The sequence below is a fragment of the Hevea brasiliensis genome, chromosome 9, assembly GCF_030052815.1.
Source record: "Hevea brasiliensis isolate MT/VB/25A 57/8 chromosome 9, ASM3005281v1, whole genome shotgun sequence".
Taxonomy (NCBI): domain Eukaryota; kingdom Viridiplantae; phylum Streptophyta; class Magnoliopsida; order Malpighiales; family Euphorbiaceae; genus Hevea; species Hevea brasiliensis.
Genome location: NC_079501.1, coordinates 27,144,198 through 27,170,681, shown reverse-complemented (window position 1 = coordinate 27,170,681; position 26,484 = coordinate 27,144,198). Strand labels below are relative to the sequence as shown.

The 26,484-nt window shown below is 34.6% G+C and overlaps 2 protein-coding genes and 1 pseudogene across 2 annotated transcripts; 1 reads left to right on the top strand and 2 right to left on the bottom strand.

Moving 5' to 3' along the window:
* Nucleotides 1–5,066: 5,066 nt before the first annotated feature.
* On the bottom strand, nucleotides 5,067–6,811 carry LOC110658053 (IRK-interacting protein). The gene is made up of 2 exons (XM_021815519.2): nucleotides 6,673–6,811; nucleotides 5,067–6,572 (listed from the first exon to the last, which is right to left on the bottom strand). The coding sequence occupies exons 1-2, from the start codon at nucleotides 6,766–6,768 to the stop codon at nucleotides 5,160–5,162; spliced, it is 1,509 nt and encodes a 502-aa protein (XP_021671211.2). The 5' UTR covers nucleotides 6,769–6,811; the 3' UTR covers nucleotides 5,067–5,159.
* Nucleotides 6,812–8,391: 1,580 nt separating this feature from the next.
* Nucleotides 8,392–26,484, top strand: part of LOC110644949 (probable protein S-acyltransferase 14) — a 29,114-nt pseudogene continuing 11,021 nt past the window's right edge.
* On the bottom strand, nucleotides 23,950–25,258 carry LOC131183230 (uncharacterized). Its single transcript, XM_058153596.1, has 2 exons — nucleotides 24,812–25,258; nucleotides 23,950–24,718 (listed from the first exon to the last, which is right to left on the bottom strand). The coding sequence occupies exons 1-2, from the start codon at nucleotides 25,176–25,178 to the stop codon at nucleotides 23,997–23,999; spliced, it is 1,089 nt and encodes a 362-aa protein (XP_058009579.1). The 5' UTR covers nucleotides 25,179–25,258; the 3' UTR covers nucleotides 23,950–23,996.

Sequence of the window (26,484 nt, the reverse complement as noted above, 5' to 3'; positions counted from 1 at the left end):
CAAAAATCAATTGGTGCAAAACAGAACTTCCAAATCTGCCTTTTGCGCAGCTACAGGAAAGAACAATATCTCAATCTGAATCACCACCCTGTTGGTAGTTTGAATGAGTCAATAAGTCCTATTCTACATGAGCTATTTTCTGTTAGTTAGTATATACTATTACTGCTATATTTAGCATGTTTTAGCAGATATTTCGTTTTTCTGTTTGTAGTAAAGGCTATATAAAGCCTAGCATTTACTTCAATAAATATCACGTTCAAATCCAATTGTTCTGGTTTCTGTTTTGTTTCTTGTTAAACCTCACAATTGGTATCAGAGCCCCACTGGCCCTGTGAAAGCAACAATAGTTGAGTGATCAAACACCGCGAGGGTGAGTGACGATAAGACCTTGACCAAAATTCCTCACTTTGATGGTCACTACGATCATTGGAGTGAGCTGATGGAGAATCTCCTTAGAGCTAAAGGTCTTTGGAGCTTGATAGAGAATGGTTTTGAAGAACCAAAGCAGGAAACGAGACTGACAGCAGGCCCAACTTGACGATGCGAAAACCAAGGATCATCAAGTGAAGCATTATCTATTTCAAGCAATAGATAGGACAGTCTTTGAACAGATTCTGGATCGCCGGACAGCAAAAATAGTCTGGGATTCATTGAAGAAGAAGTTTGGTGGAAATTTGAAAGTGAAGAAATCTCTTCTTAACGCATTACGAAGGGAATTTGAGGTTCTTGAAATGAAACGAGATGAGACTATCACTGAATATTTTGCAAGGGTAATGGTGGTAGCAAACAAAATGAGAAGTAATGGAGAAGAAATGACGGATACCAAAATTGTTGAGAAAATTTTGCGTACCCTCACAGATAAATTCACTTATGTCTGTGTATCCATTGAAGAGTCAAAAGATATTGAAACCATGTCTGTTGATGAACTCCAGAGCACCTTGGTGGTTCACGAACAAAAATTCCGACGTGTGCACAGGGAAGACGAAGACCAGGTGCTGAAAATTGAAGGCCGTTCAAACTCGACCAGCAGAGGAAGAGGCTCCTATAGAGGACGGGGACGAGGTAGAGGCAGAGCTGTGTTTAACAAAGCTACCGTTGAATGTTACAAATGCCATGATTTAGGGCATTTCCAATATGAGTGGCCGAATTCAAGCAAGGAAGCCAATTATGCCGAATTGGAGGAAGAAGATGAGTTGCTTCTAATGGCGTATCTCGAACTCCATGAGACCAGTAGGAGTGATGCCTGGTTCGTAGATTCGGGTTGTTCGAATCATATGTGTGGTAACTCGAAGATGTTTTCAAGCTTAGACACCGATTTCACCCATTCGGTCAAGCTTGGAAATAACACAAGAATGAAGGTTACTGGAAAAGGGGTTATAAAACTGTTCCTGCAAGGGGTATGCTATACTGTAAGTGATGTGTACTGTGTCCCTGAACTGAAAAATAACTTGCTGAGTGTAGGTCAATTACAAGAAAAGGGTGTCGCAATTTTGTTTAAAGACGGAGTGTGCAGCCTCTATCATCCACTGAAAGGAAAGATGGCAGAATCAGTGATGAGTGCAAACCGCATGTTTATTCTGCTTGGTGAAACACCTACTACGGTGGTTAATGAAAATTGTTTTCAAGTTGGCAGTACAGATGAATCGATTTTGTGGCACAATCGATATGGGCATCTCAGCTACAAAGGCTTACATACCTTGACTGACAAGAACATGGTTTTCGGATTGCCTAAAATCTCAACACCAACGTCCCCATGTGAAGCATGTGTAAAGGGCAAGCAACATCGGAACCCAATCCCAAAAAGGAGCAATTGGAGAGCAACAGAACAGCTGGGCCTTGTTCATGCTGATATATGTGGACCGATTACTCCAGCTTCGAACAGCCATAAGAGGTACTTGTTATGTTTTATAGATGATTTTTCAAGGAAAGCCTGGTGTTATTTTCTTGTTGAAAAAACAGAAGCATTCTACCATTTTAAATGCTTTAAAGTGCTTGTGGAAAAAGAAATTGGGTTTCCAATTAAATGCTTGAGGACAGATAGAGGAGGGGAGTTCAACTCTACAGAGTTCATGATTACGCAAGCGGCAGGAGTAAAGCGACAACCGACCATGGCCTATACTCCACAAGAAACCGGAGTAGTGAGCGGAAGAATCAAACCGTGATGAATCTAGTGAGGGCAATTTTAACCAAAAACAAATACCTAAAGTTTTTGGCGGAAGCGTGCAGTGGACGTTTCATATTTTAAACAGATCACCCACACTAGCGGTAAAAGACAAGACTCCCGAGGAAGCTTGGAGTGGGGAGAAACCTTCAGTGGATTATTTCAGGGTTTTCGGTTGTGTCGGCCATGTACACATACCAGACGCAAAAAGAACAAAACTTGAAGTAAAGAGTACAAGCTGCGTATTCTTTGGATTTAGCCAAGAATCCAAAGGATACAGGATGTATGATCCGATTGCAAAAAAAATTGTTTACAGCCGCGATGTGGTGTTCGAAGAGAATCGGGCTTGGGATTGGAGCACAGACTCTCAAGAGAAACAATTACTTGAATTAGAATGGGGTAATGACATCAGCACAACTGAAGAAGAACACTCTACTGGGCAAAACAATACTGGAGATACTGATGTTATTTTACCAACAGAGGGCACTTCCGATCTCGAAAGAGATTTGGGAGCAAGGGAGGGCAGAACCAGACGCCCCCCCATACGACTAACTGATTTTGTTTCAGGTGAGGGCTTGTCCGATGAAGATGAAACAAACATGATGGCCCACCTTGTGATCTCTGATCCCACAGATTATGAGGAAGCAGTAAAAAGCAAAAATGGAGGATGGCCATGGATGATGAGATAAAATCCATTGAGAAGAATCACACCTGGTACTTGATGGATTTACCAGCTGGAGCCAAGAAGGTTGGCGTGAAGTGGATTTATAAGACAAAATTCAATGAGCATGGAGAGGTTGACAAATACAAAGCAAGGCTAGTCGTAAAGGGTACACCCAAAGAATACGGAATAGATTACACAGAGGTTTTCGCACTGTGGCTCGAATGGACACTGCTCGAATGATTATTGCTTTTGCAAAGACAAAGAGGTCGGAAATTGTATCGATTGGATGTCAAGTCAGCCTTCTTGCATGGAGAATCGAGGAAGATGTGTACATCGAACAACCGAAAGGTTACGAGAAAGCAGGAAGTGAGAAAATGGTGTACAAGTTGAGAAAAGCCCTCTACGGTTTAAAACAGGCACCCAGGGCTTGGTTCAGTCGGATTGAGTCTTATTTTATCAAAGAAGGTTTTAGAAGCAGCTCCAATGAACAAACCTTGTTTGTCAAGAAGAAGGGAGAGAAAATTTTAATTGTGAGTGTATATGTAGATGATCCATTATATCTGGTGATGATGATAAATTGCTTGCAGATTTTAAACATTCCATGGAAAACGAATTTGACATGACCGACTTGGGACCAATGAGGTTTTTCTTGGCATTGAGATAATTCAACGAATCTTTGGAATTTTTATTTGCCAAAGGAAGTATGCTAGCGAAGTTCTACAACGATTTGGGATGGAGAACTATAATCCAGTAAGTAATCCGATTGTTCCTGGTCAAAAGTTGAGCAGAGATGAGGGAGGCGAGTCAGTTGATGCAACGCAATTCAAACAAATGGTGGGAAGCTTGATGTACCTCACAGCTTCACGACCCGATCTTATGTTCGTTGTGAGCTTCATTAGTCGGTTCATGGCCAACCCTACAAAGCTACACTTTGCCGCAATAAAAAGGGTGCTAAGGTATTTAAAGGATCATAATTATGGACTTTTTACGTAAGAGGTGGCAAAAGAAAGTTGGTTGGTTATACGGACGATGACTATCTTGGCGACATAGATGACAGCAAAAGCACCTCCTGTTATGCATTTCATTTAGTGAAGGAGGCGTGGCGTGGTCTTCTCGCAAGCAACCCATTGTTACCTTGTCAACTACGTGAATTCATAGTGCACCGCTTGTGCTTGTCAAGCCATTTGGATGAGAAGAATACTAGAAGAAATTGGTCATTCACAGGAAGAAGGGACTGCTTTGATGTGTGATAATACTTCAACCATCAAGTTATCTAAAAATCCTGTTTTACATGGACGATCCAAGCACATAAGGGTGAGGTTCCATTTTCTCAGAGATTTAGTTAAAGAAGGTATTGTTGAATTACAGTTCTGTGGCACCAAAGAACAACTTGCAGATGTGATGACGAAACCACTCAAGTTAGAAGCTTTCAGAGTCGCGTCAAGAACTTGGTGTATGCACAGTTCAGTGTTGAACTAATTCCTGTACAGAGGAATGAGTTCAAGGGAGGGATTGTTGGTAGTTTGAACGAGTCAATAAGTCATATTCTACGGGAGCTATTTTCTGTTAGTTAGTATATACTCTTACTGCTATATTTAGCATGTTTTAGCAGATATTTCGTTTTTCTGTTTGTAGTAAAGGCTATATAAAGCCTAGCATTTACTTCAGTAAATATCACGTTCAAATCTAATTGTTTTGGTTTCTGTTTTGTTTCTTGTTAAACCTCACACACCCCCTCTGGCCTTAACAACAGTAATCTAATCCTAGTTCCATTTCACGCCCAAATTTCAAAACGTCTCTGCTAGTAACTTGGGAATCATATGGAACTCAAATTGAATGTAAATTGAGCACAACTAACAACTTAGAACAATCCATGTAAGATTAATCGACAAATGAGGAATGAGCTGGACATTTCAGAATTATGCGTTGGCAGAGAGCCCACCCAGAGAAGGGTCTCCACAACTTGTAATAAAACTCTATGTAGAAAATCCAAAAAACGGTCACAAGACAACCGTCTCTTCCACATGGGTCTTCTTTTTTAATCCTTGCTTCTGATAATTCACGTCCACTGAGTTAGGCATTAGGACCCATGGGAAATTCTCTGTGTTATATGGAATTCAATTCCCAAGAAGTATAGGAGTGAGGATGATAAATAAATTGACCAAACAAAGAAAAAAACAAAATCATCATAAAATGCCAATTTCTTATTTTGACCCAAAAATCCCCAATTCAATAAATCCCTGATCTGACCACTTAATTGAAAATTCCATATAATAATAACAGAAATAGTGTTACAAAGTAATCAAAATATTTCAGATTTGGATAAACTAAACCCTAAGGAGAAAGGGTCAAACCCTTGTCATCAGCAATGTTGTTAATGCTATTGTTATTGTTATTATCATTACAGTACCTGCAAAGTACCTTGCACTGGACCATGTTGCCATAGACATAAAACCCAGGTGCAACCATGATCCGGACCATGGTTGGCACCAACTTCTTAGCTCTGTCTCCTCCAATGTCTTCCATGTAAACCGAATCAAAACTCACGCACTTATCCACCCTAAAGATTTGCAAACCAGGGTGCACTGAGTTGGCCAAAAGGTGCACCAACCACACACTTTTGGAAGCACCAAAGAATGCCTGCAATAGTGGCTCAGGCCAGGCTCTATTCCACCCCAACATAGCAACAATCTCATTCATTTTCCTATCACAGAACTTACTGAACTCTTCACTAAAATATCTTGTCCCTTTATTCAACACTTCTTCCCATGTCAACTCCTTCAGTACATTAAAAGATGCATAGTTTGCTTCACATCTATCAATTGGATTCAATATTTGGTTTGTAGAACTCTTTTGGAACCTAACAGATTCAAAATCTTCAAAGATAGCTTTGTTCAGCAAGGCCTCAAGGTAAAAGAGAACACTTTTGGGGTTCTTGGAGAATGAAATCTTTATATCATATGGTTGAAGCAGATCAGATATTCTTTCATAAACCCTGACTCTAAGTCCCATGTGGCTTAGTTGCTTAGTGAGTGACCTGCTCAAAAACCTAACTGAGGACCTTGCTTCAGAAACTGAAACCAAGAATTGCTCTATCACCTTGTCACTAAAACCCATAACGCTGTTTTGTTGATGATGATGGATACCAAACCCTTTCGGAGTTCGATATGGTGAATTACTGGTACACTCGTCAAGCCCGGACTTCAAATTATGGCAATAAACTTCAAGCTTGTTAAGCTTCTTTTCGAGTTCAGACATTGAATTCTTTAGCCTGGAAGCTTCAAGAAGTGCTTCATCTCTCTTTTGTCTTGCTTGAATTAGCTTATGGGAGAGCTCAGCCAAAGCAATACTCCATTGCTCCTCTCTGACCGTTGATATATCAACAGATTTTGGACTTTTTCTTGTCCATGAAGAGAAGATAGACTTGAAGAGTCCATTAGGACTTGCAATAAACGATGAGTGCTTGTTTAATCCATTGTTGTCCAAAGGAACCACACAGATCTTCTCTCGCAAGTGTGGATGGCAATTGTCGCAAGAAACGGAGCCATCTTCTCCACGGTTTTCACTCGATTCCTGCCGTTTCTTAGAGCTGAGCTTGCTGGTTTTGTCATGAAGAGGTGTTGGCAGGTGCTTTGGAGTCTCTCTCTTATCCACACAATATGTTGGTGTTGGTATTGATATCGCTTTCCCTTGGCTTCTCTCTTCACTGTATGCATCTTCTAGTTCTTCTATTTCGCATTCTTGAATCTGCCAAAAGCAAATAATTAAAAAAAAATTTGAAAATTCTTCAATCTTTTCTATCACCTTCCATAATTTTTTCTCAGGAAACAAACAGTAGTGTACTTACAGCAGTAAAACGAGGGGACAGTTGAGGAGGCAGTGGAGCAGGAGGGGAGAAAGGGGACAGAGATGACGCAGGAGAAGAAGAGGACGAAGGAGCCATACCAATTTGTTATTGATCTCATTTTTGGAACGGGGTAATCTTTTTATTGGAACTACGTAAGTGACACATGTCTGCGACTATATATCAGAAGTATGTTTAATTAATTGTTATTGTTATCATTATCTTCTGGTGCAGTATTGTAATGTTGTCGTCTTCTGTTTAATCTCTTTTCGTTTTCTTTCACTTTCTTAGGTTGCTCCTTCGTCGTCTTGTAATCATTTGGTGAATCACAGTCATGTATACTCGTCAGGCTCAATAAAATATAAATTGTCTGCATTTCAAATAAATAATATAACAATTGACGTCCTTGATTATGACTTTATTAATTCAATAATAAAGTGTTTATCTTCCAGGGGGCTTTGTTTGGTTTAAATGGCTTATTTCCAGAGACAAGCCATGAGGCGACTCATGAGAAAAATGGGTCATTCAATAGCATTCGTTTGAGGCACTGTTCACGAAATGCAATGAGCAGCAACAAATTCCTATAATAAGTCAGCATTAAATTGTTTGTGATAGACCACCAAATTGATTCTGGCCGATTAAGTTATAGGCTTGCAAATCACAATTAATTAAGGATTGCTTACACTTATGCGTGTACAAATCGATGGATATAGATTTGCAGCTCTACCCGTCTACGATTCCTACTTGATTGTAGGAGTCTGCAATGCGTTGCAGGACATTAAATGAGAGCCAAACTAAGATGAATATCGGCCTGCCTAAATCATATGAAAGTTTCCACATTTTGAAGGTATCTAGTATTAATTGACCATAAAAAAATGTTCATATTCATTACAATAGCCTGTTACATTTCTCACGTATTTATGAGATATATATATATATATATATATATATATATATATATATATATATATATATATATATATATATATATATATATAAGTAAATTTAAGGTATATATAATTGCATAATTTAAGAATAATATAGAATTTATGTAATTGAATCGTAAGATCTGTATTAATAAATAAGATAAAAAAAAAATTACTAAAGAATAAGATACAATTATACAATTCAAATCAAAATTTTAATTTATAAGTTTCATTATAATTAAAAGAGCAAGATAAAAATAAAATAAAATCAAATTAAAATTAAATTATTAAAAAATTAAAATAGAGCCGTATTAAAATTTTAATTTAATTTTGATTTCTAAATATGTTCTGAACAAAAACCCCGATTTATAACTTAGCATATAACTAAGAATAACCTTCAAGGGTCAGAAAAAAAGAAAGAGTTAGCGAATTTCCGGAGAAAATGACAAGTGCTAAGATAATATAGTGATTGTGTGAAAGTATTCACTATTCAGCCTGAATATGCGACTCAATTTAATGCATCAATTCTCTTCATAAATCAAGCAATGACTGGTTCTTGTTATATAGTTAAGAAGGCAGCTGCCTAAAATAGTGAAATCTATCAGAGTCATATTAAAGACATTTTCTTATGTAGAGATTAGAGAAGCTGTCACATTTAAGGCTATCAAGAATCCTCAACTACGCACATTAATTCTCACAGATGGATGCTCTTGCAGTGGATGCAGTTCAACCAGCCAAGAAAACTTGCAGATTCATTGAGAGAGATGGGGTTTTGCTTTGCATGTGAAGTTAATAAATGAGACAACAGAGGTTGAATCCTGAGAGTGTAAATCCATTGTCACGGTGGTCCTCTTTGTCAATTTTTGCCAGCAAAGTAGCGTTAGCCGCTGACTTGCGTAAAGTATCACCAATTTTTATATTCTATGGAATATTCACGTGTAGCAGCTAGCTGCTAGGCCCAACCTACTTGCATGGGTTAGCACCCGATCGAGAGAAGAGAAGAGGCTCAGACCCATATCACCAGGTTATATAAGTCCTGACAAAACCATCGCCACCAAGCCAGGGATGGCTGGAAATTAGGAACAGGAAACGATGGTTATTCAGTGCAGGTAAGCATGATGATGATGTCTTGTTGCATGCACGCTCTCTGGTTATATTCGAGCTTTTTGCCCTTTTCTTTAATTGAAAATCCACATTTTTGCCAGAAGAATGTCTCAATCTAATGAAGTAGCTCTTGCATCCTCTTTTGAAGACAAAAATTAAATGAAATTTAATAAATAAATTTTAGAGCCTATTTGATTTAACTTTATTCAGTTGATAACTCCACTGTTAGTTGTTAATTAATAATCAGTGACCGATAATAGCTGATTTATTTTAAGTGTTTAATAAAATTTTATTTAAAATTATAAATTTATTATATTATATTATTTATTTTATTATTAAATAAAATATATAATTATTAAATTAATATATTATATCATTTATTATATTATTAAACTAAATATATAATTATTAATCTATTATATTATATTATTTATTTTATTATTAAAATAAGAAAATAATTAATTTTTTTTAAAAAATAATTACATAACATTAAAAATATAGATAAAATAATAAAGTAATTATTATTATTGATAAAGAAAAACTTATAATTAATTTTAAGTTTTTAGATATAAATAAATATTTTATATTTTATGTTATTAATAAAAAAATATTTTAATAAAATTGAAATGCTTTAATTAAAATGCTAAAATTATAAATAAAAAATATAAAAGTATTAATAATATTAATTTTCGAGTTAAATAAAAAAGAATAATATAATTAAAATTAAAAATAAAATCAAATCAACTATCAACTGATGAGAAATAATATTAAAAATAAAATTGATACAAACTGCAGCTGATGGGTACCATATCAGCTACCTATCAACTGTCAGCTTTATTTTTTTAAACTTATCAAACACTCTAGTTCACTTATTTTGGTGTCTATCAACTATCAACTGCACTCAACAGGTGAACCAAATACCCCCTTACTTTATTGGCAGTTCGAACTTAAAGTCAATTGTATATATGTAAAAAAAACCTTAATGTCTAATATTTAATTCGTATAAATAGTAAAAAAATAAGAAAAAATAGATTTCATTTAAATAAATATAAATTCAAATAATAAAAAATGTGAATTTAATATTATATTAAAATTTTATATTTTTATTTAAAATATAAATTCAGAATCCTACATATTTTAAATGCACGTCTATATATTCAAATGAGTTTTAATATTAATAAATTCTTTGATTATGCTCTATTTTCTTTGAAATATCGGGAATTTTGTTCTGTTATAAATTATTTTTTATTATGCTCAAATTTAAAATTACATAATGAGCTACCCTGCTTTAAAAAAAAACCCCACCAGAGTCCAAAATAAAGGAGACTTATAGGGCCTAGAATTTGTTAACAATTGGGCGTCAACCCAAGTACTTCTCTTACATCTTCTTGTATGATTTTTTTCTTTTAACTATTATTATTATTATTATTATATTTTTTTTGGTGAGAGCTATTTTAAAATTTTAATCACAATATAAAATGCAGCAGAACAAGGAAATAGAATTCCAGTCTTCTTCACTTACAATTTCAAAGTTTACAAATCAAATTTCATTATTTCAATACTAACCCTTTTGTTAGCTACATGATTTGTTTGTAACCCATTTATTACTTTCATAGGTTGATTGCGAAAGTACAATTTTCTGGGTTTAATTTTGACAAAATTATGCAGAAAGCTGGAGGTGGAGTAACGGCATGGAAAGTTGGTGCTTGGAATAATTGGGCTTACGTATTATGTCCTTGTTATAGGCGATTATGGTCCAGCTCTCTTCCATGGCGGCCTCGATTCGCTTGTTTCTTTTATTGTCTTGCTTTTGTTCCATTCTTTGGTAAGTTCCATTAGCCTTTCACTCTTTTCTTATTTTCTTTAAAAAAGATCATTAATGTGCCTATTTCTTCAATGCCGATGACTTGTATTATGGGTTGCTTTAGGTAGTGTAAGGAAAGGGTCAGGAAGGATTAATACCAAAACTCCAACTGTTGTTTCTGGATCTGGTTTAGTTGGTAGTCTTAAGGATTGTTGTTTCTTGGGTTTGACTTGGTTCAACTGCCTTTTGATGAACCGATTTTAGCTGAATTCTGTTGCCGGATGGGTGGCAAAGTGGCATTTCTTATTTAGAACGAGTATTGTATTTTTGTTTCACTTATGTTCCAAGCATATTATTATGGGGTGCTCGGTCCCTTTTGGATTTCCAGACTAGAGCAATTATATACACGTTTTTGATACTAATAAACCGTATCCACGCCTTCAAAGAAAGAATTTTAGCTTTGAAACTGCATTTGATCCTTTTTGCATAGTTCAAGGAATGTGATAGGTACGCCGTAGAATTTATATTGTCTTTTCATGCTAAGTGGAATGATATCGTTAAATATAGAAAGAATTTTTTGCGCAAGCTATTTAATGCTTAAATATGGAATTTTGTAGTTCATTATTTAGTCATGATCTAAAAGTTTTGCATTTTAGCAGAAATGGTATATTATACATATGAAGACAGTATATTTTTATTAGTATGTCCTTGCAATGCCATGTTTTACATTTTCTGACATTTATAAATCAGTCTATCCACATCATAACCATGGTTCATGACTTGTATGCAATTTCAGTTAGCTGGCTATGTAAGAATCAATTTTAAACTAAATATCTAATACTATAGATTATGCTGGTTTATGTTATGCAAAGTGTTAGTAGAATGCCCTAGAGCATATCATTTAGTATGTATCTTGTACATATTTTTATTAATAAAAGGCATTTCCACTTTTCTGTTTACATAATATATTTATGTGTAATAGAAAAGGTCCATTGATATTTTGTTAGAAATATTATTCTTCAGTTGTTAAGAATATGAGTGACAATATTTTTAGCACAAAGTATCATAAATAGGTTCACAATCGAGGATACTTCATAATAAGGACATGACTTATCCAGAAAGATTGTATTCATGTTTGTTCCCAAGTTATTTATATGAGATATAAATAAGATGGAATGGTGAGTCTCATGCCATATAACAAACATGATAGGCACTTATAAATGATAAGTAGGCCGAACCAGTGACACTTATGACAAGCACATGGAGTTTACTCTTGTCAATGTTTTGTCATAAATCATATCAGTGCATATAATCTTTAGACCTGAGATAGCACAATTATCTTGTATATAAGTAGTTTGAGTTTGATACTGCTTTCATACTTGTACTATGTATGGGTATATGGGCATGTGTTGGCTCTTACTAGTTATATATGGAGGTAGGTGTTGATCAAGATGGAATCTGTTCCTCTAAGTAATTAAAGATAAAATCCTATGTTCATTTAATTGTTCTTGATGTTTAAAGTTCCTGGCCAGGACAGATAGATTTATTCAGAAAAGAGTTTCTAATGAGAAAATCTTTTTAATCAAGAACTGAAATTAAAAGAGAACATAATATTCATAGCAAATGGAGTTTGACATAAACCATGACTCCAGCTTGAGTTGGGATTTTGTAACAGAGAGATTCTAGTGCATGGTAACATATGATTATAGGTTCATTTAAGGTAAACCTTATTACTAATTGGGTGGCCATGACATGCTATGCTAGGTGTTAACCATGGTCTATGAGGTTCATAAAATGATTTAGAGAAATCATTTATGGTAGGAAAGAGTTCTGATGATATTAAGAGTTGATATCATGTCTCATTGCCAATTAGTGATGAGCCTAGTAAGTCACACACATACACAAGTTATCACCTATTTAAATATGATTTAATTAATTAATTAAAGAGTTTAATTGATTAATTAAATATGTTTGGTTTGCAATTAAATTGCAAAGTCCCTAGCATGACTTGAAACCAAATCTAGATTATCGGATATATAGTATAAGTTAAATTTATATTTAAAGTGTTTAAATATGAATTTAATTAATGAGAAGTTAATTAATAGAGATTAATTAATTAATTTATATTTGATATAAATTGATTAGAAGAAGAAAAATAATTATTTTGGGTTAAGAACTCAACATTAAGACACAGGGGCATTTTGGTCATTTCACAGTGTGACATGTGGCACTATGAGATGGTGGCACATGAGATTACACATAAGCTTGCCAAATGTTTTTTTAATCATATAAGATGATTAAAATCAAGATTAAATATAGGTTTGACACTTGGCACAGTGTGATTGGGTCACTTAAACCTAGAGCTAATCAAAGGGTGACATGTGGCAAGAGTTTAATGTGTTACCTAGCTATTTAAGTGTTGTTATGAAAAGAAAAAGCTACCAGCAGCCACTCCTCTCCTTTGTCACGCCACTTTGAGGCTTTTCATCTATTCTTCTTCATCTCTCATCAATTCAAAGAGATTAGCCATCAATCTCTTGAATTAAGAATACTAGAAATTGTTTCTAGTGTCCTGTTTACATCTCTAATCTCTTAAAAGGCAGAACTTGAATTTATAATTAATAGAAAAAACTTTCGAAGCTGTTCAAGGGCTGCCATAGGTGTTCTTGGTGTGGACAAGCTAGAGGGACAACATCTGGTGTCCTGAAGACGAATCTCAAAGGCGCAGACACACTGCAGTGCATCAAGAGGTTAGTGTAATTGTTCTTGATTTAATCTAGGGTTCTAAAATTAATCTGATTAATTTTAAAATCTTAAATGGCAAATACAGATCCAAAAACATATTAAAAGAGTTTTAATATGTTGTTTATCTTTCAAATCAAATAGATAAAAATAAATCTTGCATGATGCATGTGACCCTAGGTGAAAATTTTTGAATTCAATGGTATAAACTTGTGTTTTTCACGCTTCCGTTCCTTCAATTGGTATCATAGCCACTATATTTGCCATTTAGATTGTTGATTATATGATTTAGTTGTGTGATTTGATCATGAGATGATTGATCCATTGCTGGTTGGATCAAGAGGTGTGGCGGCATGCTTGATGAACTCCAACATGGTGCGCATGGCTTGGGAAGATCATGGTGCGCATGGTTGTTATTAAATTCTGCAATTGTTGCATGATGAAAGGTTCATCATATGACTAATTAAAATGTTTAATTAGGATTTTTAATCACACAATTAAATTATGATTCAAATCAGAATTTTAAAAATTGTTTGAATGTGATTCAAATCTGAATTTTAAAAGTTGTTTGAATGTGATTCAAATCTGAATTTTTACAGTTGTTTGAATCATATTTAAATCTGATTTTTTAAAATTGATTGAATAAAATTCAGATATGATTTTTTAAAAAATGTTTGAATGTGATTCAAATCTGATTTTTTTAAAAAATGTTTGAATGTGATTCAAATATGAATTTTTAAAGTTATTTGAATGTGATTCAAATCTGAATTTTTAAATTTGTTTGAATGAGATTCAAATCTGAATTTTTAAATTTATTTGAATCATATTCAAATCTGGATTTTTAAGGTGAATATGAGATATTCAATTTAATTTAAGTATGTATGTTTTATTTAATTGTTAAATAGTGATATGCATGATGGATGATCATGGACTATAAAAGACCAATGTGATTGGATTTATTTCTTTTATGTTTCTTTGGGATTGTAAATTAATTAATTTATTTTAATTTATTTTGGGTATGTATTATTAAGTTTGTAATAATTTTTGGGTTGTAATTTCATTTATTTAAGTTCTTGTAAATTCGCCTTGGTATGCCAAGGATTACTATGTAATATTAGATTGCAAGAAGTTTAAGGAGGTCAAGAGCATTGGTGGGACCAGTGGGAGGAATTCAAGATCAAGTGTTGATTATGTACTCCTTCAGCAACTCTTGTAAAATGAATGAATGAATGAATGAAATGCACCTAGGAATGCCCTGATTCAATTCTTGGTGGCTCAGAATTGAATCCCTTAGAAAGTCCATGATCATACCATATTTATTGCTTATTCATGAATGCATGAGATGTATGGGAATGTATGCTATTATATGATATATGCATGCTAATTGGATAATGTGCAAAGTGAGACCTTAATAGTAATTAGAATGACCATAAAATCTTTCAAACAAATGATTAAGTTGGAAATGCTATAATTAAAGTAATTATAACATAGGCCCTCCATTGGGGCAATTATTTTAAGAAATTTTAAATAGTTGCATGAGATGCAATTAATTTAAGAGATTTTCTTAAGAATAATTGTTAAGCATGAGATGTTGTAAATATGTAAATGGTTTGGTGGCCAATATTGGATGTACCTGAGGACATTAAAATTATTTACATAATTACTGGCTCAATGGGATCAACTTAACTAATGCAAGATAAGTCAATAATGGATGTACCTAAGATTTTGAGCATTAGGGGCTAGGTAAAGGATTGAACCTCACATGAGATGTGATGGGCAATGAGTTACTCACTTATAGTTTATTGTAATTCCAATAATGGATGTACCTGAGGATGATCAATAGAATTATAAGAATTCAATCATCCACTAGAAATCCATCCAACTAGGATTTCCGTTTTCTACTTTGGAAGTGTAGGATTCACTAAGTTAGTGGGAGGACCAATTTGATTAAAAGACCATAATCATTTTGGTTAATTACATGATACATTTACTAATTAATCTGGTTATTTTCTGCAGTTAATTTTTTGATAAAAATGAGCACAAAACAACCACCACTATCCAATATCCTTGCAAGCATACTTGATCACAATAGGTTGACAGGACCTAATCTGTCTGATTGGCTAAGAAATTTGAAACTTGTCCTAAACCTTGAACATATAGGATATGTTCTAGATTCAAATGTTCCTGGTCCCTTACCTCCAGAGGCCACACAAGAGGAACATGAAACTTTGGACAAGTGGAAGGAGCATGATATGAGAGCTAAGTGTTACATGCTTGCTTCCATGAGTAATGAGTTACAGAAGCAACATGAGAACATGCAGAGTGCGAGTGAGATCCTCTTTCACCTACAAGAGTTGTATGGTGAGCACAGCAGGAATGTTAGGTATGAGATATCTAGACAGCTATTCCGTATGAGGATGTCTGAGGGACAGAATGTTGGGGATCATGTCCACAAGATGATTCGGTTGATTGAGCAGTTGGAACATCTTGACTTCAACATGGATTTCTAACTACAGACGGATTTAATCCTTCAGTCCCTTCCTGAGTCTTTTGGGAATTTTGTGACAAATTTCCATATGACTAAACAGGAATGCAACTTAGCTGGTTTACTCAACATGCTGATTATTGCCCAAAAGAATATGCTAGGCAATAAAGGAAAAGAGGTAGCTTTGGTTGCATCTTCTTCTGCTAGAAAGTCCAACAAGAATAAGGGTAATAAGAAAAAGAAACCTCAGATTCCTGGTCCTTCCAAGAAAATAGCTAAACAGAAAAGGAAGACTAAAGCTGATGGAGGCAAAGGAAAGTGTTTCCACTGCCAAAAGGATGGGCACTGGAAAAGGAACTACCCAGAGTATCTTGCTTCTCTGAAGGACAAGAAGGATACACCTTCGGAAGGTATGTCCATATCTTGTTATTTAGATTCTGATGATACTCATAGTTCATCTACAGCTTGGGTTTTAGATATCGTGCCGATTCTCACATTTCTAATGATATGCAGGAACTAGCAAACAAGAGTAGCGATGCTCTCAAGATATTAGAGTCCGGATTAGCAATGGTTCAATTGTTGAAGCTTTAGCCATAGGATCTAAATCTTTTTACATGTTTGGACATGTTTTGTGTTTGGATAATATTTTATATGTACCTGATGCTTTTAAGAACATCATTTCTATATCTAGGTTGACTAGAAATGGCTATGAATTTCAGTTCACAAATGATGTTTGCAATATTTTTTTTAGAAATAAATATGTTGGTTCGGGTTATATGAATGATGGTCTTTATTATTTGGATAATAATGACAAACACAAATTGAATGCAAGTGATCTAAAAGAATGCAATGCCATGGTGAAAACTAACTCAAGTTCAAAATATATTTGGCACTTAAGGTTATGTCATGTTGCAGAAGATAGGATTGCAAAACTGGAGAAATTGGGGATTCTATCCTCATTGGGCTCTGAGCCTACTCCAACTTGTGAATCTTGCCTTCAGGGCAAAATGACTAGATCACCCTTTGTTGGACAAGGGCTAAAAGCTAAAAATATTTTGGAGCTAATACATAGTGATGTATGTGGTCCATTTAAAGAAATGGCTGGAGGGGGTTTTCATTATTTTATTACCTTTACTGATGATAAATCAAGGTTTGAGTATTTGTATTTGATGAAATACAAATATGAATCCTTTGAAAAGTTTAAGGAATTTAAATCTGAAGTAGAAAATCAAACAGGAAAGAGTATTAAAGCTCTTCGATCAGATCGTGGAGGTGAATATTTGAGTACTGAATTTGATGAATACTTGAGAGAGCATGGCATTGTTTCTCAGCTGACTCCTCTAGGAACGCCAGAGCTGAATGGTGTATCTAAAAGGAGAAATCGTACCCTATTGGATATGGTACGTAGTATGATGAGCTATACTGATATGCCAATCTTCTTTTGGAGATTTGCATTAGAATCAGCTTTGTATATTCTGAATAGGATTCCATCAAAATCAGTTTCTTTCACACCTTATGAGATATGGCATGGAAGAAAACCAAGTCTTAAGCATGTTAAGATTTGGGGTTGTCCAGCTTATATCAAAAAGTTGAACACTGATAAATTGGAGACCAGATCAGAAAAAGGTCGATTTTTTGGATATCCAAAAGATAGTTTTGGATATTATTTTCATTTGCCTACTTCACAAAGGTTTGTGATAAGTAGAGATGCCACATTTCTTGAACAACAGTTTGTTCAAGAAGGAGGCAAAGGAAGGCAAATAGAGTTAGAATTGGAGAATTCTGACCAACCAACAGATCAGATGGATATAGATCCATCTAGTCAATCTATACCCGTTGATGAAACATCTACAGCTGTTCCTCGTAGAACAACCAGGGTATCTCATCCACCAGTAAGATATGGTTTTCTTCATGAAGAAGAACAAGAGTTATCTACTCATGAAGAAGTAGATCATGGAGATGATCCACTTACCTATGAAGAAGCTATATCAGATATAGACTTTTCAAAATGGATTGATGCTATGAAATCTGAAATTGATTCCATGTATAAGAATCAAGTTTGGGATCTTGTTGACCCACCTGAAGGTATTATACCTATAGGGAACAAATGGGTTTTCAAGAAGAAAATTGGTTCTGATGGAAAGGTAGAGACCTATAAGGCAAGGCTAGTAGCGAAAGGGTTTCGCCAAAGGCAAGGAATCGAATATGAGGAGACTTTCTCGCCTGTTGCCATGCTTAAATCAATTAGGATTTTATTAGCAATAGCTGCATACTATGATTATGAGATTTGGCAGATGGATGTCAAAACAGCTTTTCTTAATGGATACATTAAAGAAAACATTTTCATGGAACAACCTAGGGGTTTTGAATCCCAAGATGGTTCCAAGGTATGCAAGTTAAAGCGATCCATTTATGGGTTGAAACAAGCTTCGAGGAGTTGGAACATCCGTTTTGATGAAGCCATTAAATCCTTTAGTTTTATCAAAAATGAGGATGAGCCATGTGTATATAAGAAGGTTAGTGACAGTGCTATCACTTTTCTTGTCTTATATGTGGATGACATACTGTTGATAGGTAATGACACAGGTATGTTAACGACTATAAAGGTATGGTTGTCAAATACATTCTCCATGAAAGACTTAGGGGAGGCAACCTATATTCTTGGGATTCGCATCTATAGAGATAGAGCAAAAAGAATAATTGATTTATCTCAAAGTCTATACTTGGAAAAGGTGTTAAAGAGGTTTAACATGCTTGATTCCAAGAGAGGATTGTTACTAGTGAGACATGGTATCCATCTTTCTAAAGAGATGTCTCCAAAGACACCTAAAGAAAGAGATAAGATGGCCAGGATTCCATATGCTTCGGCTATTGGAAGTTTAATGTATGCAGTGTTGTGTACTAGGCCGGATATCGCATATGCTGTTAGTTTGACTAGCAGGTATCAATCCAATCCAGGTTTGGAACACTGGATAGCTATCAAGAATATCCTTAAGTACTTGAGAATAACTAAGGATTTATTCTTGATTTATGGAGGTGGAGACTTGCAATTGGATGGTTATACTGATTCTGATTTCCAATCAGATATCGATGATAGAAAGTCTACCTCTGGATATGTGTTCATTTGTAATGGGGGTGTAGTCAATTGGAAGAGTTCCAAGCGAGCACATTGCAGATTCCACTATAGAGGTGAGTATATTCTTGCATCGAGATCGCAAAGGAAGTCTGTTTGGATAAAGAAGTTCGTGAGTAACTTACAGTAGTTCCTTCCATTGAGTCGGCGGTTCCACAACACCGTGACAATAATGGAGCGATCATACAAGCTAAGGAACCAAGGTCTCACCAAAATCCAAACACATAGAAAGGCGTTACCACATTATCGGAGAAATAGTTGGGCGGCGATGTAGCCATGCGAAAAATAGCATCGGTGAAAATCCAGCTGATCCATTCACTAAGCCTATGTCACAGACTCAGTAAGACCGACATCTTGAGAAGATAGGTCTAAGATATTGTAATGAATGGCTCTAGTGCTAGTGGGAGATTGTTAGTAGTATGCCCTAGAGCATATCATTTAGTATGTATCTTGTACATATTTTTATTAATAAAAGGCATTTTCACTTTTCCGTTTACATAATATATTTATGTGTAATAAAAAAGGTCCATTGATATTTTGTTAGAAATATTATTCTTTAGTTGTTAAGAATATGAGTAACAATATTTCTAGCACAAAGTATCATAAATAGGTTCACAATCGAGGATACTTCATAATAAGGACATGACTTATCCAGAAAGATTGTATTCATGTTTGTTCCCAAGTTATTTATATGAGATATAAATAAGATGGAATGGTGAGTCTCATGCCATATAACAAACATGATAGGCACTTATAAATGATAAGTAGGCCGAACCAGTGACACTTATGACAAGCACATGGAGTTTACTCTTGTCAATGTTTTGTCATAAATCATATCAGTGCATATAATCTTTAGACCTGAGATAGCACAATTATCTTGTATATAAGTAGTTTGAGTTTGATACTGCTTTCATACTTGTACTATGTATGGGTATATGGGCATGTGTTGGCTCTTACTAGTTATATATGGAGGTAGGTGTTGATCAAGATGGAATCTGTTCCTCTAAGTAATTAAAGATAAAATCCTATGTTCATTTAATTGTTATTGATGTTTAAAGTTCCTGGCCAGGACAGATAGATTTATTCAGAAAAGAGTTTCTAATGAGAAAATCTTTTTAATCAAGAACTGAAATTAAAAGAGAACATAATATTCATAGCAAATGGAGTTTGACATAAACCATGACTTAGTTGAGTTGAGTTGAGTTGAGTTGAGTTGAGTAATTTGTATGTGATTGATTAGATTATTTGGGAAAAATTAGGTTTTATAGGATTTAACAGAATTTGATTCTCTTATGTTTAACAAAATGAATAAAGGAAAATGATAACAAACAAAAAGATGTCCCCAGGGCACAAGGCTTCTTACTTGCAAGGATCATGAGAGGGTCATCTATTATATTCAACCTTTCTCCTACCTCCTCTCTTTTTTTCTTCTTTTTAGTGTAAAAAAGTTGTTTCTACTACTTGAACTCGTGACCTTTTGGTTACAAAGGACTAATCTTACCATTGTAGAAAGGCTCACCCAGTGCCTAGATTAGCTGTTGACTGATGTGACAAGTTACCAAGTATATGATGTATATGACGTCTTCCATCTGTATGCGATGGGTAGATGCCATGTCATCCACCAGAAGTTGGATGATATAGGTGAAGGTATTTGGAGAACATGATAACACTCTACAAAGAAATAATGATGCTTGACGATCACAAAAATAAATCTATTATGCTGAATTTTTGTTATTTTATTTCCATTATGTAGTTGGTGATGCTATTATGGAGCTACTTTACTACTGTTCTAACGGATCCCGGTGGTGTCCCACCAAGTTGGAGGCCATCGATAGATGAGGACAGAAGTGATGCAGATCCATTGATAGGTGTAGATAATGGTAGTGCAAATTTAGGTTTAAACCAGTCATTTGTGATTGGTGAGCTAGCTAACCAAAGAATGTGATTTTGTCGAAAGTGCAACCAGTTTAAACCACCTAGATGTCATCACTGTTCTGTTTGTAAGTGTTATGGAAAGTCAATTACTATATTATTTCTCTGTATATTCTGTAATCCTATTTAAGATTTCTTCCTATTAGTAGAACACAATTAAAGGAATCAATTGTATATATATACCCTTGTACAGATTAATTGAAATTAAGGAGAATAGTCTCTTTCTACATGGTATCAGAGCTGGCTCATTAAGAAATCTAAATCTGTAATTTCTTTTCCGTCTTTTTCTGGACTGAAACCCACTGTTACCCTAGGTCATCTATCTAGGGTGACTATTTGTTCTCACCACCCAGCTCAGGAGAGTCCTTGGCCGCCGACTGGTCGTCCCCTCTGATCCGGTCGTCGGAATCCAAATGCGTGAGGCTCACGCGTCCAACTCAAGTTCTCGCCGTTTCTTCACTTGCTGGTGCATGGAGGCGCATCTGCCAGTCGTTTTGACTCCGATCAGCATCGCCGGTGTCGCCTTAACCCCCTCATTCCACCATTGTGTACTGTTACCTGGTCCAGTACACCATTAAAGAACTTCTGAGGTTTGGCTCTCAGATTCTCTTTCGGTATTTGCTTGATTTGTGATTTTGGGTTATTTTGCGGCTGTAAGCACTTTGGATTAGCGTTTCGGTTAGTTTTCTTTGTCTCAACAAATGGCAGACAATAAGAATGTTATTTCTGATGTGATTCCGATGATGACTAAGATCACGGAATACAAACTTAATGGTTCGAATTACCTGAAGTGGAGTAAGACTGTTAGGATCTATTTGCGTAGTATTGATAATGATGATCACCTTATTAAAGATCCACCTACTGATGATACACGGCAAACTTGACTAAGGGAGGATGCTCGGTTGTTTTTGCAGCTTCGAAACTCTATTCACAATGAGGTAATTAGTTTAATTAATCACTGTGAATTTATTAAAGAATTGATGGATTACTTAGATTTTTTGTATTCTGGTAAAGGGAATATCTCCCGTATTTATGATATTTGTAAGGCATTCTACCGTGCTGAGAAAAAGGATAAGTCTCTCACGGCTTATTTTATGGATTTTAAATTGGTATATGAAGAACTTAATGTATTGTTACCTTTTAATCCTGATGTGAAAGTTCAGCATGCTTAACGGGAGCAACTGGCTGTTATGAGTTTTCTTGCAGGCCTTTCTTCAGAGTATGAGACTGCTAAATCTCAGATTCTCTCCAGTTCTGAGATTTCCTCTTTGCATGATAAGTTCACATGGGTCCTTCGTACAGAGAGTACTCAATCTTCATAGCCTGCCAGTAGTGCTCTTATTAGCCGTAATCCAAATGGACAACAGGGTAATAGAAGAGGAAGTAGAGAAGAAATTACAGGCAACAGAGATAATCAGCATAATGGGGAGGCTCGTTCTAATTAGGACTCAAGAGGAGTCATGAGGAGTCATTTGTTATTATTGCCATGAGCCTAGCCATACAAAATATAATTATTCGCAACTTTAGAGGAAAAATCAGCGATCACAGATGGTAAATATGGCAGCAGAGAATTCTACAGTATCTTCCTCTGAGAAAACTGTTTTGGTATCTGCAGAGGATTTTGCACAGTTTTCCCAGTATCAGGCATCTCTAAAGCCTACCAGTTCCCCTGTCACTGTTATCGCTAAGTCAGGTAAATTCACTACATGCCTTGTTTCTTCCTCATCCAAATGGGTTATTGATTCTGGTGCGACAGATCACATGACGGCAGTGTTATCAAGGCGAAAGGCGACACTAAGGCGATAGAGTATTCTATTGCCTTAGGCGAGAGGCGAGAGGCGAGGCGAGGGCCTTTTTGAAGCGAGGCGCCATAATCTTAATTGTTTAAATTATATATATATATATATATATATATATATATATATATATATATATACTTTTAAATAGTTGATAAGTAAAAAAACATATTAAAAAGAAAAAAAATATGATTTACACTATGTTTATATCTAAAATAAGAGAAATTGAAAATAGTGCATACCTGTATTTCCAGCTTAAGTATAAGATACAAGTGAAAGTATGAGACTGTAAAATTAAAATATATAGCATAAGTAAAAACACACATAATAATAAGAAATGTTAAAAAAAGAAATAGTTCATACCTGAATTTTCAGCAGATGTATATGATAAAAGTGACGCTATAAAATTATACATAATAAATAAAAAATTAGAAATAAGTCATAAGTCACATAATAGAAAATATAAATTATAGAAGTTCAGACATTAATACATAAAAATAAGTTGTAAGTCATAATAAACAAAATGCAATAAGTACATAAAAAACTTATAACTAAAACTACTCATCATCAAGATTTCCAAAATCATCTTCATTTTCAACAACGGCCATCACAAATTCTTCCTCCTCTTCATCATCATCAACTTGCGAAGAGGATGCACCTGTCATTGCACGAGGCCTTCGAAATGATGGAGTTTCAACTGGTGGTGTTGATCTTGCAGTCGATCTCGATTCATAACGAGATTCAGAAACTCCAGCTGCTCTACCAACATCACCCTAGGTCAATACGTCATTCATGAAAACAAGAGAATTATCATCATCATCATCCCCATCACATTTTTCTAATTCACCAAGCAACCATTCATTACTCTCATCAATATTTGCCAAATCAATAGGTGTTGTGATATCCCTAAAAGTGTGTCGACGTAGCAACGCTCTATTGTACTTCACATATACCAAATTGTCCAAGCGTTCTTGAAATAGCCGATTTCTTTTCTTACTATGAAGCTGTCATTTATTTTACAGTAACAAATAAGTTAAACTTCAAACTCAAAAGGCTCAAGATAAAATAACAAATTAAGAAATCTATATATATATAACACTTACATGCTCAAATACACTCCAATTTCTTTCGCAACCACTTGCACTACATGTGAGACTCAGAACCTTTACAGTAAACTTTTGTAGGTTTGGAGTTGAAGAACCATATGTTTTCCACCAAGCAGCAATTAAAATATAGAACCAATGATTGTTAAATTCATGATATAAATTAATAAATGAGCAAAATGAAAAATTAATAAGAATTAAATTAATAACCTGGAGATTTGGTTGTTCTTCCTCTAATAGCTGAAGGAAAACCAAAGGTCCCTGTAGCTGCCTTGTATTTCTCAATTTCATCAAGAATCATATCAACTTTTGCTGAATTTTTTTTCCATTTTATGAATGCATGAAAGCAATCCTGTATTGACCTCTTCATCAGATTCAATTCTCATCTTATTTGGATAAAAAAATTCAGGATTCAAAAAGTATCCAGCAGCATGCAAAGGACGATGCAATTGAAGCGACCATCTCGCATCAATAATCTCAAAAATGCTCTTGTATTTCTCTTCATTACCATTGGGTGAGTTGGCAATGGCTTCTTTAGCCCTATCCATGGCTTTATAAATATATCCCATAGCTGGTTTTTTTTCATTATCAACAAGTCGAAGCACACGAACAAGAGGACCGAAAACCTTAAGAGCATAAACAACATGATTCCAGAAGGCAGGACTCAAAACCGTCCTTTCACACTTTTTGCCTTTCACCTCTTTAGCCCATTTACTAGTTGTCCAACTTTCCGAAGTAAACATTTTTCTAATGTTGGCTTTCTGAAGATGAATCCTTCCCAGTGTAATAAAAGCAGTAGCAAATCTAGTTTGCCCTGGCCTTAGCAATTCTACTCCATTAGTAAACTTCCGCAACATATTTAGAACTCCTGAAGAGCCATATGTGAAACCAGTAAGCTCAACAGCTTTGCGGAATGTTTCTTTGAAAACACGGATCTTAAAGATATCCTCTAACATCAAATCTATACAATGAGCTGCACATGGAGTCCAGTATAGATGAGAAAAATTTGCTTCCAATATTCTCCCTGTCATAAATAAGTAGAAATATTCATTCCATTAATAATAAAAATAAAATGATATTTTTTTTAGTAATATAAAAAATTAAATAAAAATTTTACCTGCTGCAACATTATTTGATGCATTATCTGTAACAACTTGAACTACTTTTTCAGGACCAATTTCCATCAATTCTTTCTCAATCAAACTAGCCAACAATGCCGCTGTCTTTGATTCATCACTTGCATCAACTGATTTAATAAATACACTTCCCTTTGGACTATTAGCCAAGAAATTAATCAAGGTTCTCCCTTTTCTATCCGTCCATCCATCACACATCAATGTACATCCATAATTTTCCCATTCTTCTTTATGAGACTCGAGAAGATCATTTATGATTTGCACTTCTTTGTTAAGTAACCGAACTCTAACCTCATGAAAACTTGGACGTTTCATTTCTTTCCCATAATTTCCAATTGCTCGAATCATTTCCCAAAGCTATCATAATTCACAGCATTAAAAGCTATTCCCACATCATACATCCATCGTGCTATGGCAACACAAGCACGCTCCCTTAACTCCTTTTTAGCTGGAATATTTTCATCAATGGTACTCATATTTTTTCCCAAAACAGCAGGTCTAGGGGAAAAATAACAGTCAATAGGCCCTCTACTACTTTGTGGTGGTAAAACTTTTGGTTTTTTAAAAGCACTAGTACCTGTAACTTCCAGTGCTTGCCTTCTTCTTTCACTACCAATTTCTTGCATCAACTCTTCCTCTTCCTCATTTTCATCTAATTCCAGTACTTCAACATCATCAAATTCAGGTGGTCTTTCCATATTCATAATTGATTTTTGCTCTCTTTTTTTAGCAATGAATTCCTGCATTTGATTCCTTACATCTTCTGGACATTTTGGACACCGAATTACATTTTTGTAACCTCCAGCAAGATGTTGCTTGATTCTATTAATTCCTCCTTTATAAACTTTCATACAGTACATGCATTGAAGATCATTGGTATTGTTTTCACTAACTTGAATTACATGTGCCCATCCTGGGTCCATTCTTCTACTACTAGCAGAAGATCCAGATGTATTATTCTTATCACCCATTTATAATCTAACAAAAAAATTAACAAGAATAAAAAAATAAATTAATTAAAAACAAATTAACAATATCCAATATAAATTAAATAAGTAATTAACAAGAATAATAAGTAAAAAGTAAAACAGTAAACTAATTAACAACAAATTAACAATGCCCATATAAATTAAACAATTAATTAATAAGAACAAAAAGTAAAATCATAAATTAACAATGCCTATATAAATTAAACAATTAATTAATAAGAACAAAAAGTAAAATCATCAAATTAATAATAAATTAATAATACCATATAAAATAAACAACTAATGTCTAATTAACAAGAAAAAAAGTAAAACTAATTAATCTAACAACTAATTAACAATGATAAGAAGTAAAAAGTAAACTAATTAACAACAAAGTAATAATGTCCATATAAATTACACAATTACTTACTAAGAACAAAAAGAAAAATAATCAAATTAACAATAAATTAATAATACCCATATAAAATAAACATCTAATATCTAATTAACAAGAAAAAAGTAAAATTAATCAAATTAAAACTAATTAACAATAATAACAAGTAAAAGGTAAACTAATTAATAATAAATTAACAATACCTGTAACAGCCCGATCCTTCTCCAGTTAGTATTGTCCGCTTTGGCCCATGGGCCTCACGGATTTGTCCCTTGGGACCAGGTGAGGAAGA

What these genes read in the sequence shown, in the direction of transcription:
- LOC110658053 (XM_021815519.2), bottom strand. Translation starts at nt 6,768, where the DNA reads ATGGCTCCTTCGTCCTCTTCTTCTCCTGCGTCATCTCTGTCCCCTTTC. An exon ending in TGTCCCCTCGTTTTACTGCT is followed by an intron (nt 6,573 to 6,672) that starts GTAAGTACACTA and finishes TGCTTTTGGCAG; the next exon opens with ATTCAAGAATGCGAAATAGA.
- LOC131183230 (XM_058153596.1), bottom strand. Translation starts at nt 25,178, where the DNA reads ATGATTCGAGCAATTGGAAATTATGGGAAAGAAATGAAACGTCCAAGT. An exon ending in ATCAAATAATGTTGCAGCAG is followed by an intron (nt 24,719 to 24,811) that starts GTAAAATTTTTA and finishes TATTTATGACAG; the next exon opens with GGAGAATATTGGAAGCAAAT.